The sequence below is a fragment of the Thalassophryne amazonica genome, chromosome 7 (assembly GCF_902500255.1).
Source record: "Thalassophryne amazonica chromosome 7, fThaAma1.1, whole genome shotgun sequence".
NCBI classification, from domain to species: Eukaryota; Metazoa; Chordata; class Actinopteri; order Batrachoidiformes; family Batrachoididae; genus Thalassophryne; species Thalassophryne amazonica.
The window spans coordinates 77,960,944-77,973,835 of NC_047109.1; the positions used below are offsets into that span (position 1 = coordinate 77,960,944).

General features: G+C 40.3%; 1 protein-coding gene across 1 annotated transcript; it reads left to right on the top strand.

Moving 5' to 3' along the window:
• Nucleotides 1-3,187: 3,187 nt before the first annotated feature.
• Nucleotides 3,188-10,632, top strand: leng1 (leukocyte receptor cluster (LRC) member 1). Its single transcript, XM_034174691.1, has 4 exons — nt 3,188-3,407; nt 8,963-9,142; nt 9,788-10,068; nt 10,371-10,632. Exons 1-4 carry the CDS (start codon nt 3,276-3,278, stop codon nt 10,594-10,596), a joined length of 819 nt encoding a protein of 272 aa, XP_034030582.1. The 5' UTR covers nt 3,188-3,275; the 3' UTR covers nt 10,597-10,632.
• The last annotated feature ends 2,260 nt before the right edge of the window (nt 10,633-12,892 follow it).

Below are 12,892 nucleotides of genomic sequence, written 5' to 3' on the forward strand. Positions count from 1 at the left end.
GGTTTATTTATGACCCGGAGCTCAAACATGTTGAGGCGGTTGTGTAGCCAAGAGAACGTAGCTACTCTGGTTAGCTGTGTTGGCTAACACTTACCGACACCTCTCAAATTTGCCTCGTCTTCCCTTCTCCACTGCGGGAAAAAAAATCAGTTTTTGACTGCTTTGGTGATTGTAGCCGAAAACAAAACAATACACCATTTTCCTGCGTGAAGTTATGCTGTGTATATACGTATATATTGCACAACGGCAGTGGCTGTCCCCATAAGTGGTCAAATCCTGCGATATCACGCAGGGTTCAAACGAGACTGCGCTGCAATATTACAGTATGTAGCATGTGTCCTACAGCATGCAATAAATTATAAACTGACAATCTGGGGGAGCCTAATATTATCTAATGCTAGGTAAGGCAGATGTTAGCTAGATAATGTTAGTTAGTACTTAAACTGGAGAGGCAAAAGTTAGAAACTAGCTAATGTTAGCATTCATCCATATAGACACTTGATACAATTGATTCCAGAGTATCTGAAGCTGAGGACGTAGTTTATTAAACAAGCTAGACGGCTAGTTTCATTAACCTACTTCAGTGTTTTGTGTTCCGTTGCTCCTGGTTGTTCAGGGTCCCCACAGCATATCCAGGACAGACCTGCATTGGGATTTAGCATAAGTTTCTCACCTCCCAAAATGTCATTTTTACCTTTTTAACTGCATAAACAGTTTATTAACTTTTGATATGTTAGATAATATCTGTGCTAATTCTTTGTTTTATGTTAGCTATTAAGTATTTGTGTTATTTGTTTGGAAGTTCTGAGAAATATGTTGTTTTACTCTATCATCTGTCCAAGTTTCAGATACAGGGAGAACTCCCCTGTTGGTGAGAGCCAGTAACATTAGAAATATGAGACTAAACCACACCCATGTTAACACCCACAAGGTATAAAAAGTGTTGTTTGACTCATTTTAGGGGCCTTTCACAAGATGGACACTGTCTGTGAGGGTCCCAGGCCTGGTTTCTAACGTGACCTTGAATAAACTCAAAATGAGGAATACAATGGTTTGGTTTTTGGTAAGGGGCAGAATTTTACATAAAAAGAACCAGGTAGAAATAACAGATTTTTAAAATTTAAATCATTTGTATCAAACTCCAAGTTTCATGTACTGTTTTGATCTCGTAAATGTTTATTTATTTTGCCCAAAACACCTTCATATACCACTGTGTTTGACAGAGACCAAAGAAATAAACTTGTCTAGCTTTGTTTCTTGCTTCCACATTCATTCAAATATTGTACTTCAATATTTTATTGTCCAGTTGTTTGTCATCTTTTGTAATGACACTTTCTCCCCTAATTTGGGAACCCCTGGTCTATGAATATGTTTCGAGGGTATTTTTGTCAAAACAAGTTATGCACATGCAAGTGCACGTACAGATCCTGTGATGATTGTAGACTTTAAACATGAAATTCAAAAAAGTTGCAATCTTAGAGGCTGTTTCTAAGTTTTGAAATATTTTGAAGCAGTGACTGGATTTAGCCATCAATAATTTGCAGTCCTGATGAAAAACTTTGGGACCAGCCCCAGCCACACATTCTACCTATCCAGTTTTACTTTGCCATCCCATCATGTTTCTCCCCATAGCTTGTTAGCTGGGCAGAGTGCCACAACAAGCATGTAAAATGTCCAGTGTTCAGGATGCCATGTGTTTTGACCACAGCTGTGTGTAATTTGCAACAGACTGTGGCTATTTTTACACAACTGTAAACAAACGCCTACAGGCTATTAAGTGACTTAAGTTGCAGTCACACTGTGCATCTGGAGAATATTCAATTTGGAATGTTTTTACTGCAGAACAACTAGAAAAAAATAGCAAGTTGGAAATTCTTGGAAATACCCATGCCTGAAAGGAAGTCCTGTAAAAATAGCCACAGATTATCGAAAATTACACACAGCTGTGGTCAAAACACATGGCATCCTGAACACTGGCCATTTCACATACTTGTCACTGCACTCTGTAGTTTGTGTCAAGTCGGGTCTAGGACCCCATGCACTGGTACCATGCCTCACCACATCCACGACACCACAGAACCACCTTGGGTCCTAGATGGCAACCACCCAGGCAATAAACCCTCTCTAAAATAACCATGTGTTTGCCACAGCCAGGTGGGCAAACTTGGGCATCACCTTGGCCTTTTCCAGGCACTTTGGCTCTCAACACTCAGGCACCTGCACACTGGTCATACACAGAGAAACTGCCACATGGCCAAAATGTCAAAGCTGACACTTCCTCACAATGCAAGTGATTCTCCTCAGGGACCCTAACCCTATCCTGGTGCAATATGTCCTACTCTATGATATTCGTCCTGTAAAAATAGCCACTACCTTTCTGATAATTTTCCAATGTCCACTAACCATCCAGCAGGTTGCAGACATGTCTATGGGATATACACCATATGCAAAGCAAAGGTTTTTTGTTTGTTTTTTGGGGGTCTGTCTGGTGTATCAAAGTTCACCAGATGTAACAGGGATTAACTTCATTATGTTATTTTAATTTGGTGTGTGGCATTGATTGTTGACTCACTGTCCATTTTGGCTGTCTAAACCCTGCAGTGTTACCAGCACAGGGAATATTTATGTAATTAAATTTGGGATTTGTGTTCATGCAGGCAAAGGTGCTTTTAGCATAGCATGGATGCATCACTGTATACAATTTAAACGTACAAATGTTCTCATAGTCAAGAAAAAAGCTCACACCTCTGACAAAAACATGTTATCTTTCCTCTTTTATATGACGAAGGAACTGTGGCACCATCTAGTGCCTAATTTGTGTTGTTGCAACTGTTTAGACATCTTGTTTTGTGATTATTTAGCAGCTACATGAGCAGCTCATCTCCCACCACCTCAGTTAATTTATGGTATTATTATTATTATTTTTTTTTACAACTGGAGTATTAGATTCCTGAGTTTGCTTCGACGGAACAAGACGGAGTAACTGTGCTGCTGTGTTATTAACCAATAAGTAGAAAGTGAAAATCCTAGTTAGCCAACTTAGCTGGGTAGCTAACATTAACGCATCAGTGACAGAACAAAATAAGTTTTGTTTTTTGTTTTTATTTATACTTGCCAGGTTTTTGTGTCACCTTCTCTTCTTGCAGATAATGATATTTTGCTTGCTTTTCTTATTTTTAATAGTATTGCTGTGTTCCCTCTTCAGTCGATGCTAGCCTATCCAGCTAACTGCTAGCGCCACCGGTCACCAGGATTCCGATCGGATTGTGGGCACGATGAACATCCTTCCGAAAAAAAGCTGGCATGTCCGCAACAAGGACAACATCGCGCGCGTGCGGAAGGACGAGGCTCAAGCGGCAGAAGAGGAGCGCGAGGCCAAGCGCCGCGTTGAGCGCGCGGAGCAGGAGGTGAGTTGGGTCCAGGAACATGGTCCAGAACCTTAATGATTATACCTGAGTACTGGGCAAAGGCTATGTACACCACTGACGTGTACATCAGGATTTAGTACACTCCTATTTGTACACAAGTTTAATGTATAATACGAGTGAAGCATCGCGAAGCTCGCTACAGGGAGTCCTAAACAAGAAGTGCCAAATTTTGAATCTGCAGTAAAACAGGAAATGTCCGAAACACTTCCCGGATGGCAGACGAGATCCCATGGAATCTTGCGGGAACTCAGTGGCAAGCTCACACTCAAACAGGAAGTGCCAAATTTTCAGTCACAGTGAAACAGGAAATGTCAAATGTTGAACAGTTCCTGGCATCGGTGGAGCTAGAGTGGAGGCCGGGGTTTCACTGGACTCCCGTGAAATCTGATTGGACACAGATGATTGACATATCACGGCACCACACATCTGGTTGAAAGAGCTGCATTTTGAAATTAGTGAGTCACATTGACTGCTAAGTTCCTCCTGTCCAGTAGTTGGTGCTATGTACCACAGAAAAATGTTTGCCTCAAATTTGAACTGAGCACGTCGTTTGAACTATGGATTTCTAATGACACCAAACTTATATTGGTGAGTAAACGCCCGTATTTTATGACAGAAATGAGGTCCAGGTTGTTAAAAGCAGCATTTCTCCTTTAATTCGGGTTGCCTTATATACAACCCCTGGCAAAAATTATGGAATCACCGGCCTTGGAGGATGTTTATTCAGTTGTTTAATTTTGTAGAAAAAAAGCAGATCACAGACATGACACAAAACTAAAGTCATTTCAAATGGCAACTTTCTGGCTTTAAGAAATCAGGAAAAAAAATTGTGGCAGTCAGTAACAGTTACTTTTTTAGACCAAGCAGAGGGAAAAAATATGGAATCGCTCAATTCTGACGAAAAAATTATGGAATCATGAAAAACAAAAGAACGCTCCAACACATCACTAGTATTTTGTTGCACCACCTCTGGCTTTTATAACAGCTTGCAGTTTCTGAGGCATGGACTTAATGAGTGACAAACAGTACTCTTCATCAATCTGGCTCCAACTTTCTTTGATTGCTGTTGCCAGATCAGCTTTGCAGGTTGGAGCCTTGTCATGGACCGTTTTCTTCAACTTCCACCAAAGATTTTCAGTTTTATTAAGATCCGGACTATTTGCAGGCCATGACATTGACCCTATGTGTCTTTTTGCAAGGAATGTTTTCACAGTTTTTGCTCTATGGCAAGATGCATTATCATCTTGAAAAATGATTTCATCATCCCCAAACATCCTTTCAATTGATGGGATAAGAAAAGTGTCCAAAATATCAACATAAACTTGTGCATTTATTGATGATGTAATGACAGCCATCTCCCCAGTGCCTTTACCTGACATGCAGCCCCATATCATCAATGACTGTGGAAATTTACATGTTCTCTTCAGGCAGTCATCTTTATAAATCTCATTGGAACGGCACCACACAAAAGTTCCAGCATCATCACCTTGCCCAATGCAGATTCGAGATTCAGCACTGAATATGACTTTCGTCCAGTCATCCACAGTCCACGATTGCTTTTCCTTAGCCCATTGTAACCTTGTTTTTTCTGTTTAGGTGTTAATGATGGTTTTTGTTTAGCTTTTCTGTATGCAAATCCCATTTCCTTTAGGCGGTTTCTTACAGTTCGGTCACAGACGTTGCCTCCAGTTTCCTCCCATTCGTTCCTCATTTGTTTTGTTGTGCATTTTCGATTTTTGAGACATATTGCTTTAAGTTTTCTGTCTTGACGCTTTGATGTCTTCCTTGGTCTACCATCTTTTGCAACATTGCGTGATGATTTACCCTATTTTAAGAGTTTGATAATCCTCTCCTTTGTTTCAATTGACATCTCTTGTGTTGGAGCCATGATTCATGTCAGTCCACTTGGTGCAACAGCTCTCCAAGGTGTGATCACTCCTTTTTAGATGCAGACTAACGAGCAGATCTGATTTGATACAGGTGTTAGTTTTGGGGATGAAAATTTACATGGTGATTCCATAATTTTTTCCTCAGAATTGAGTGAGTCCATATTTTTTTCCCTCTGCTTGGTCTAAAAAAGTAACTGTTACTGACTGCCACAATTATTTTTCCTTGCTTCTTATAGTGTTTCTTAAAGCCAGAAAGTTGAAATGACTTTAGTTTTGTGTCATGTCTGTGATCTGCTTTTTTTCTACAAAAATTAAACAACTGAATGAACATCCTCCGAGGGCCGGTGATTCCATAATTATTGCCAGGGGTTTACAAATTTAAGCTAACAGACAGCAGCTGGTTCATGCTCTGTTGCCTTAACGCAACATATAACTGAAACAATCCTTCAAATGGTGATACAAGCATCAAATTCAGCACAAATACAGCTTAGACACTACACTTAAAAAAAAAAAAATCCGACTAGTCGCTTGAATTTTCAATAGGCGGCCAGGTAGGGGTCAGTTGAAGAATTACACAGGGGTCAAAATTTAAAAATGCTCTAATCAAATTGAAAACTTCATCATGTTACTTGTCTGATTATAAAGATTCCAAAAGGGTATAGTTTGGGATATCTGTGACTGAATTGTTATGGGGTAAAAATGACAAGAATGGTGATGGTCAGTTTCAGTTTGTATAGGGGTCAAAAGGTAAAGAGTTGGCTGTAATTTTGGTAAAAAAAAAAAAAAAAAAAAGTGATGCAAATTAGAATAGGATTAATAAATGGAATAGTTTTGACTGCTGAATGCTTGGTCTCCAAAGTAAAGGTCAAACAAGGTCAGTGTGCATTGGATTCTATGACATGTGACATATGTTACCCCGTAACATGAACTAATCATGACACATGATGCAAACTGTTACTTTTTAAAACCCGATTAAGTCAACCAATAATTTGCATCATTTTTTACCAAAATTGGAGCAACTTTAACTTTGACCCCTGTACAAACTGAAACTGACCTTTGTCACCATTCTTGCTGCTTCTAGCTCATAACTCCATAACATTCAGTCACAGATTGTCCAAACTATACCTTTTTGGAATCTTTATGATCAGGCAAAGCAATGTGTAGACTTGGTGGAGGTATGCCCTCTGTGGAGGTATGCCCTCTGCGTACCTCCACAGAGGGCATACCTCCACCAAGTCTACACATTGCTTAAAGCCTCTGGATCCAAAATATGTTCTGATCAGTTTCAAAATAAAATCCTTCTCTAGAACATTAGAATCTAGAACATTATCGATATGCTCACCAAATTTCATCAACATCCTTTCACAACTTTTTGAGTTAAATGTTGCTATGTGCCAAACATTCTTCTGGATCTCGGTTCCAGAATATAATCAGCATCACGTCCACAATTGAAAAACTTTATTTCCTGGAACACTATCTATGTCCTCACCAAATTTCACTGAAAGCTCTTCATGACTTTTTGAGTTGTCCTGCTAACATAGAAACAAACAGACATCACTGGTGAAACCCAGTGTAATCATTGTAATTACCTACGCCAAAGAGGTAATTATGGTATGTGCCTCTGCGCATGGTACACGATGCTTCAATTTTTGCATCTCTACAGCTGCTCTGTGCACATCTTGGAAGTCTGGTTCATTACAGGAGTGCACCTTTAGTTTTTATTTTAAAACATTCTTTTGGCTACTGTTATTTGGAGTTTTGACAACAGAAACGTGCATGTCCTCTTCATACAAAATCTTTATGGAAATTTGATAGACCACAGGTGAGCGCAACATTATTTTTGGGTGCTCCTGTTTTGCAAGTGCAAATCTGTCTGACTGTGTGCACACCTGTGCAGCCCTTTGTGTCTCTCTGCTTGGAACAGCATCAGTGTATTGCCACATAATGCACTTTATTATGTAATACAGGAAATATGACAGCAGTCACATCATAGAAATTCTGAACATGTTTGAAGTCCTGCGTTGCGGTCTGATCTCACCAATACGCACACTTGTGATGCAGTTGTTCCATACATCTTGCAATAGGACTTGTATTTCTGTGCAGTCATGGCAAAACGTGCATTTCAATTGTATCATCGTGTAGTAAATGGCCAAGTTAAATTATCAAGAAAGATTAAAGATGATAAATATGCCCACAATCCCTTGCAGGTACCCCCAAGGTGAGATCATTGAGCTGTCTAAAATGGTAACAGCTATGAGGATGAGACTCAATATCAGAAGAGAACTCAAGAAGTGCGCATCCCCATGGTCCATGTTAGAGCTGTGCACATCAGTCTGAAGTCAAAACCAGTCTTTAGGCTTCCTGCACTCTGTGGTGGCACAAAATAACCTGTGGGCACAGAAAAGTCTTGTCCAGTTTAATGTTATTATGATCCATTTGTCATTTTGTGTTGGTGTTCACAGAAGAAATGTGTATTCTTAAAGTTCACAACAGACCCAAAGCCACTACAATTAAAGGCCAACAGGTGGAGTATGTGGACAACTATAAATACTTGGGAACGCTGATCGATAGCAAGTTGAACTTTAATGACAATGCAGACCTGCTGTATAAGAAGGGGCAGCAGCATCTGTTTTGTCTTCGTAAGTTGTCATATTTTCAAGTGGACAGGACAATAATGACCCTATTTTATAAATCTTGTATTGAATCGGTTTTTAATTTTTCAATGATGTGCTGGTACGGAAATCTCAGCATTAAAGCAAGGAAGCCACTTCACAATATTGTAGAATTGTGCAGCAAGCTTTTGGGGGCCCAACAGACCTCACTGTCTGACTTGTTTTCTAGACAGGTGAGGAGGAAGGCTCAGAGAATTTTATCTGATCTGGCCCACCCTCTCCATGGTGAATTTTGTTTTTTGCCATCTGGAGTGAGGCTTAGGTTTCCTACAGTGAGGAGTAACAGATATAAGCATTCCTTTGTACCTGTGGCTATCTCTGTTCTGAATGCTGATCGGAGGAGAGAAGTAGATTCATAGGGTTGATGGCAAATCTTGTTAGGTAACTCGGTTCTTTTTCCACCGATCCAGGTCTGTACTGTGCCCCCCTTGTGTACTGAATGTTTGGGTCTGTTTTTTTCTTTCTTTCTTTTTTTTTTTTTTTTTTTTTTTTCCTTTCTTTTATTCTGTGTTTTTTTTTTTTTGTATTCCCATTGCTGTACAGCTCGTTGCTCCTTTGGAGACACTGAATAAATAAAGTGAAAGTGAAAGGCCTGTCATTTTAAACAGTCACCTGGCCTACTCATCCTGCTGCATACCTGGCCAGTCAGTGCACAAGCGCAGTGTGACTACTGAAATGGAACATGACAAAATTTCTCCTAATAACCATATTGCTTTTTCATGGTCAAAATTAGCACTGTTTTCTATTTTGTATAATTTTCAAAGTTTTGCACTCATGAAGATCTCAAGCAGTTATGTTTACACTAAAAATGATCAGATCCCATTTGTCAAAATGAACTTTTCCCAATATTATTCATCCCGAATGCTCACTTACACATATCTGTGTAAACCCACAGAGTCTCTGGTCCACAGTCCAAGTCCACCGAGGTCCTTTTGTGTAATTGCCTGTGTTATTGTACCTTCTGTTTCTGCAGGCACGCACAGAGCATCTGAGAAAGAAAGCTCGAGAAGCTCTCCAGTCATCTGCAGAGCAGAGGGATGGTGATGACGATGAACAGGGCAGAGCTCTGGAACATCTCAATCTGTTTCCTTTGGAAGACTCGTCGGAGAAGAAGGGAAATGACGAGTATCTTAAAGAAAAGCAAGATGAAAAGGTGTAGGCTTTATGACTACTGCTGTCAGAGTTATCGACCATGTAAAACATGTAGTCGGACATTTTCAAACACTTTAATGTGACAGTGAAAACATTCTTTTTTTCTTTTTTTTTTTTAAATGTCTATTAGCTTAGTGCTGGGTGTGTTTTTTTGGTTTTGTGTGTAATTAGCAATCTGAAATGATACTACTTTGAGTGATTTTCGCAGTGGCAGAAGTGTTATGTACAGTGAGTGGGGCTCAGAAACACTAAACTGTTCCTGATGGAACTCATTTATCCATCTCCCAGCTTCAGGCTGCAGATATAGTTGAGTTTTCATTTAAAGCATTCAGTCATCATGCCAAGGCGCATTATGTAACTGAATTCATTTTGCTCATGCTGTTACATCAGATGCTTTAAATCAATGGAGGCCTTCAGTTTCTTGTGGTCAGAAAGTAAAAGCAGACAGATTTAGTTAAGTACAACCACAGGAAACATAAACTCTACTGCAGTACAGTGTGAAAAAGAGACTGTAATCAAATACTTAGAATGAGATCTGTTTCTAGAAGTGTCACTGTAGGTCACAGAAAGTGATTTGTTTATCTGTTGCTGATTTAAACAGCGTTTTGGCACCGCTGTCTTTTTCATCTGTCTTCTTCTTTCCCAGGAGAGGCAGGAACGTGCTATTGGATTACTGGTTTCTCTCGGACCCCAACCGGGGACTGAGGTCACACCGTGGTACATGAAAAGCGACAAAGACGATAAGAAAGACAAAGAAATAAAAAAGGGAATCAGTGAAGAGGAGAGAGAGAAGGATCGTAGGTTGAAGGACAGTTTGGACCCATTGAAGGATATGAAGAAAGCGCTGGGTATAAAGGACAGAAAGGAGCACAAGAGCAAGAAGAAAGAAAGAAGAGACAAAGGTGAAAAGAGTAGCAGTGGAGAAAGGTAACAGCATCTCTGACTTGACTGGGTAGTACGTATCAACCATGATATTTATTGAGTTAAGGATAATTTTATGTATGTATAAACTTGAAGATGTGGCTGTTGATTGTCAGTTTAACATCTTAGAATAATTACTTGTAGATGTTTCTCACATCATTTTTTCAATTTTCTGCCACCTTTTTCTCTAACTTTGATATTTTGTGTGCAGTTGTTGTCTGTAACTTTTGTAATTGACCAGTGGGGCATCAGTGGTGTAAATGTGACAAAATAAAAAGAATGACGATGGGCTCTGTTTTTCTTCACAGCTCTATAGAGAGGTTACGCGCTGAGCGATTACAGAGGGAGGCCGAAGAAAAAAGGCGAGCTCAGGCACTGCTTGACCAGAGGAGCGGCAAAGGCAAGGAAAAGGAGGCAGGGAGGGAAGTGAACGACAGAGACAGACCCTACAACAACACTTTCTTTCCAGAACTCGCCCGAAAGCGCCAAAGACGGGATCGAGAGAGCTGGAGGGATGAAATCTTAAAATCGTGAGCGATCCTGGCTTGTTACACATGAAGCTGTGACTTTCTGAGAAATGATTAAAAAGGTGACCTGTGATAAGCTGTTCATGGACAAATGCTGTGATCAGCTTGGTTCTCACAGGATTTATCTCATAAAATGAAACGTGCACAAGTAGAGGCGGAGCCACGTGAGGAACACTGTTCAAAGAGCCACGATAGCCTCCTGTAACACAGGAAGCTTGTAGATCTCGAGCATCGTATTCATGACTCATTTCTTTGTGACCAAAAAGTGAAGTTTTTTTATCTTCAACTGCAAAAAAGTCAATGTCAAAAAAATAAATAAAGTGCAGGATGATTGATCAGTAATATTTCAGTAAAGAAATTGCCCTTTAGGAAACATGTATGCTGTGGAATCTTATAGAAAACAAAGATTGCATTGTACAAATTTTTACTGTTTCAGAAACTTTTTTTCAGTTAACAAAATAGTTTTTTTGTTGTAAATAAATTTCCCACATAAATGTTATTGACAGTCACGGTCAGACTGCTCCTTTTGACTTCTTTGAGGTCCACTGTGTTACACATTTTTGTCTTTCATGTTTCAGTACATGAGTATATTAGGATGCAGCATTCACAGCTGCATTGGTGTTTTATGAGTGGTGATTGAGAAGTTTTGAGCCTGACCCAGAAAAAAGTATGATGTTTTTCTCTTTTGCATCCTGAGAAACAAACATTTCTCAACATTGTACCCAGTGAGTCAAAAGTTCATACATTCCTGAAAAGTGTGGCTTGGGGCCCCTAGGGACCAACTCCAGATGCAGGAACTCCACCTTGGTCAGGAGCAGACCCTAAATAAGTAAGGCCGCTCAGTTTTTAGAACTGTCTAGATAGATTTACCATGCATACAGTTTATATTTCTTAATGTTTGCTGGAAATGAAGCCCAAGGCATTCAGTGATGTCGAAATATTCACATATTCATCACCCAACTTGTTTAAAGAAGAAGAAAGTGTTGTGAAAGTGTCGTGACACGGACCCACAACAGGGGGCGTTAATGAACAGACAATGGATAAGCCAAAAGTAACAATTTAATGTTGTGAATCGCACAACGACGTACAGACAATAACAATATGGTGGACTGTCAATCATACACCAGGTGACGTGTGGGCAGGCTCGACGATAGAAGACGCCTGGCGAGAGAAGAGCCGGATTCCCACACAGCTTCCACCACCAACGGAGCTGAAGAACACCGGAGCCGCCAAGCCCTGCGCCCCAGGTGGCCCCTGTCTTCAGCAGTCAGACCCGATACTGCTGGCAGAAAACAGAGACAGTCCAGATGAGTGTGAGGTCGCACACTCAGTAATCCCACAGTCAGTGTTTAGTTAGGAGGGAGCACCTCCAATCACACACTCGTGCAGCTCCTGTTTAACCACTTATCTGGTTTGGGGTGTGAGGCGAAGCCGTCGCTGATCACACCAATCCCACAGATAAGGACACACCACAGGAAAACGGCTGCAAAGAAGTTCAGATTAATACTCAATGTTTTGAGTCAGCAGAGAAAATTACCTGAATGGTAGCTGATTTCTCGGCGGGGAGGTGGAGTTGCAGTCCTGGTGGTGGTGATGAGTAGTGGATGAGTGACAGCTGGTACGGATGATGTGTGACAGCTGTCACTCCTGGTCGCTCCGACGCCCTCTCGTGCTTGAAGCCCGCACTTCAAGCAGGGCGCCATCTTGTGGTGGTGGGCCAGCAGTACCTCCTCTTCGGCGGCCCATACAACAGAAAGGGGGGAACAAACACTAAATGTGATCTCCATTTAAATAATCCTGATATATTATTATTGGCTCTGAAAATGGCAGCATAAATGGCTGTAATTGCTATATGGTGAATGTTTTATATATATATATATATATATATATATATATATATATATATATATAATTAAACTCTTCTGTAATGACAATTTTTTTTACAGCCAGTGACAACTGCTACAAATATAAAAGCAATTAAGCTATGAAACTGCCTAGCACAGATTTAAGACCTGTCTACCCTCTTGAAGATCTCCCTCCAAAACATCATCTGGGATCAACGCTCCCAAATCTGTCTCCCATACAGTTTTAAGCACAGTAGAACCCGAAAGGTTAGAAATACTTAAATATATAGAAGCGGTCGCCCTTTCCATTGAGGGGAGAGGCCTCAGAAACATCTCAAAATCATAGGGGTTAGGAAGGGCTGGAAATTCCACAAATAAGCTTTGAACATAATGTCGATCTTGAAGATACCTGAAAAAATAAATTTTAGGAAATGAAAATTTATGCTGCTGAAAAGCCAT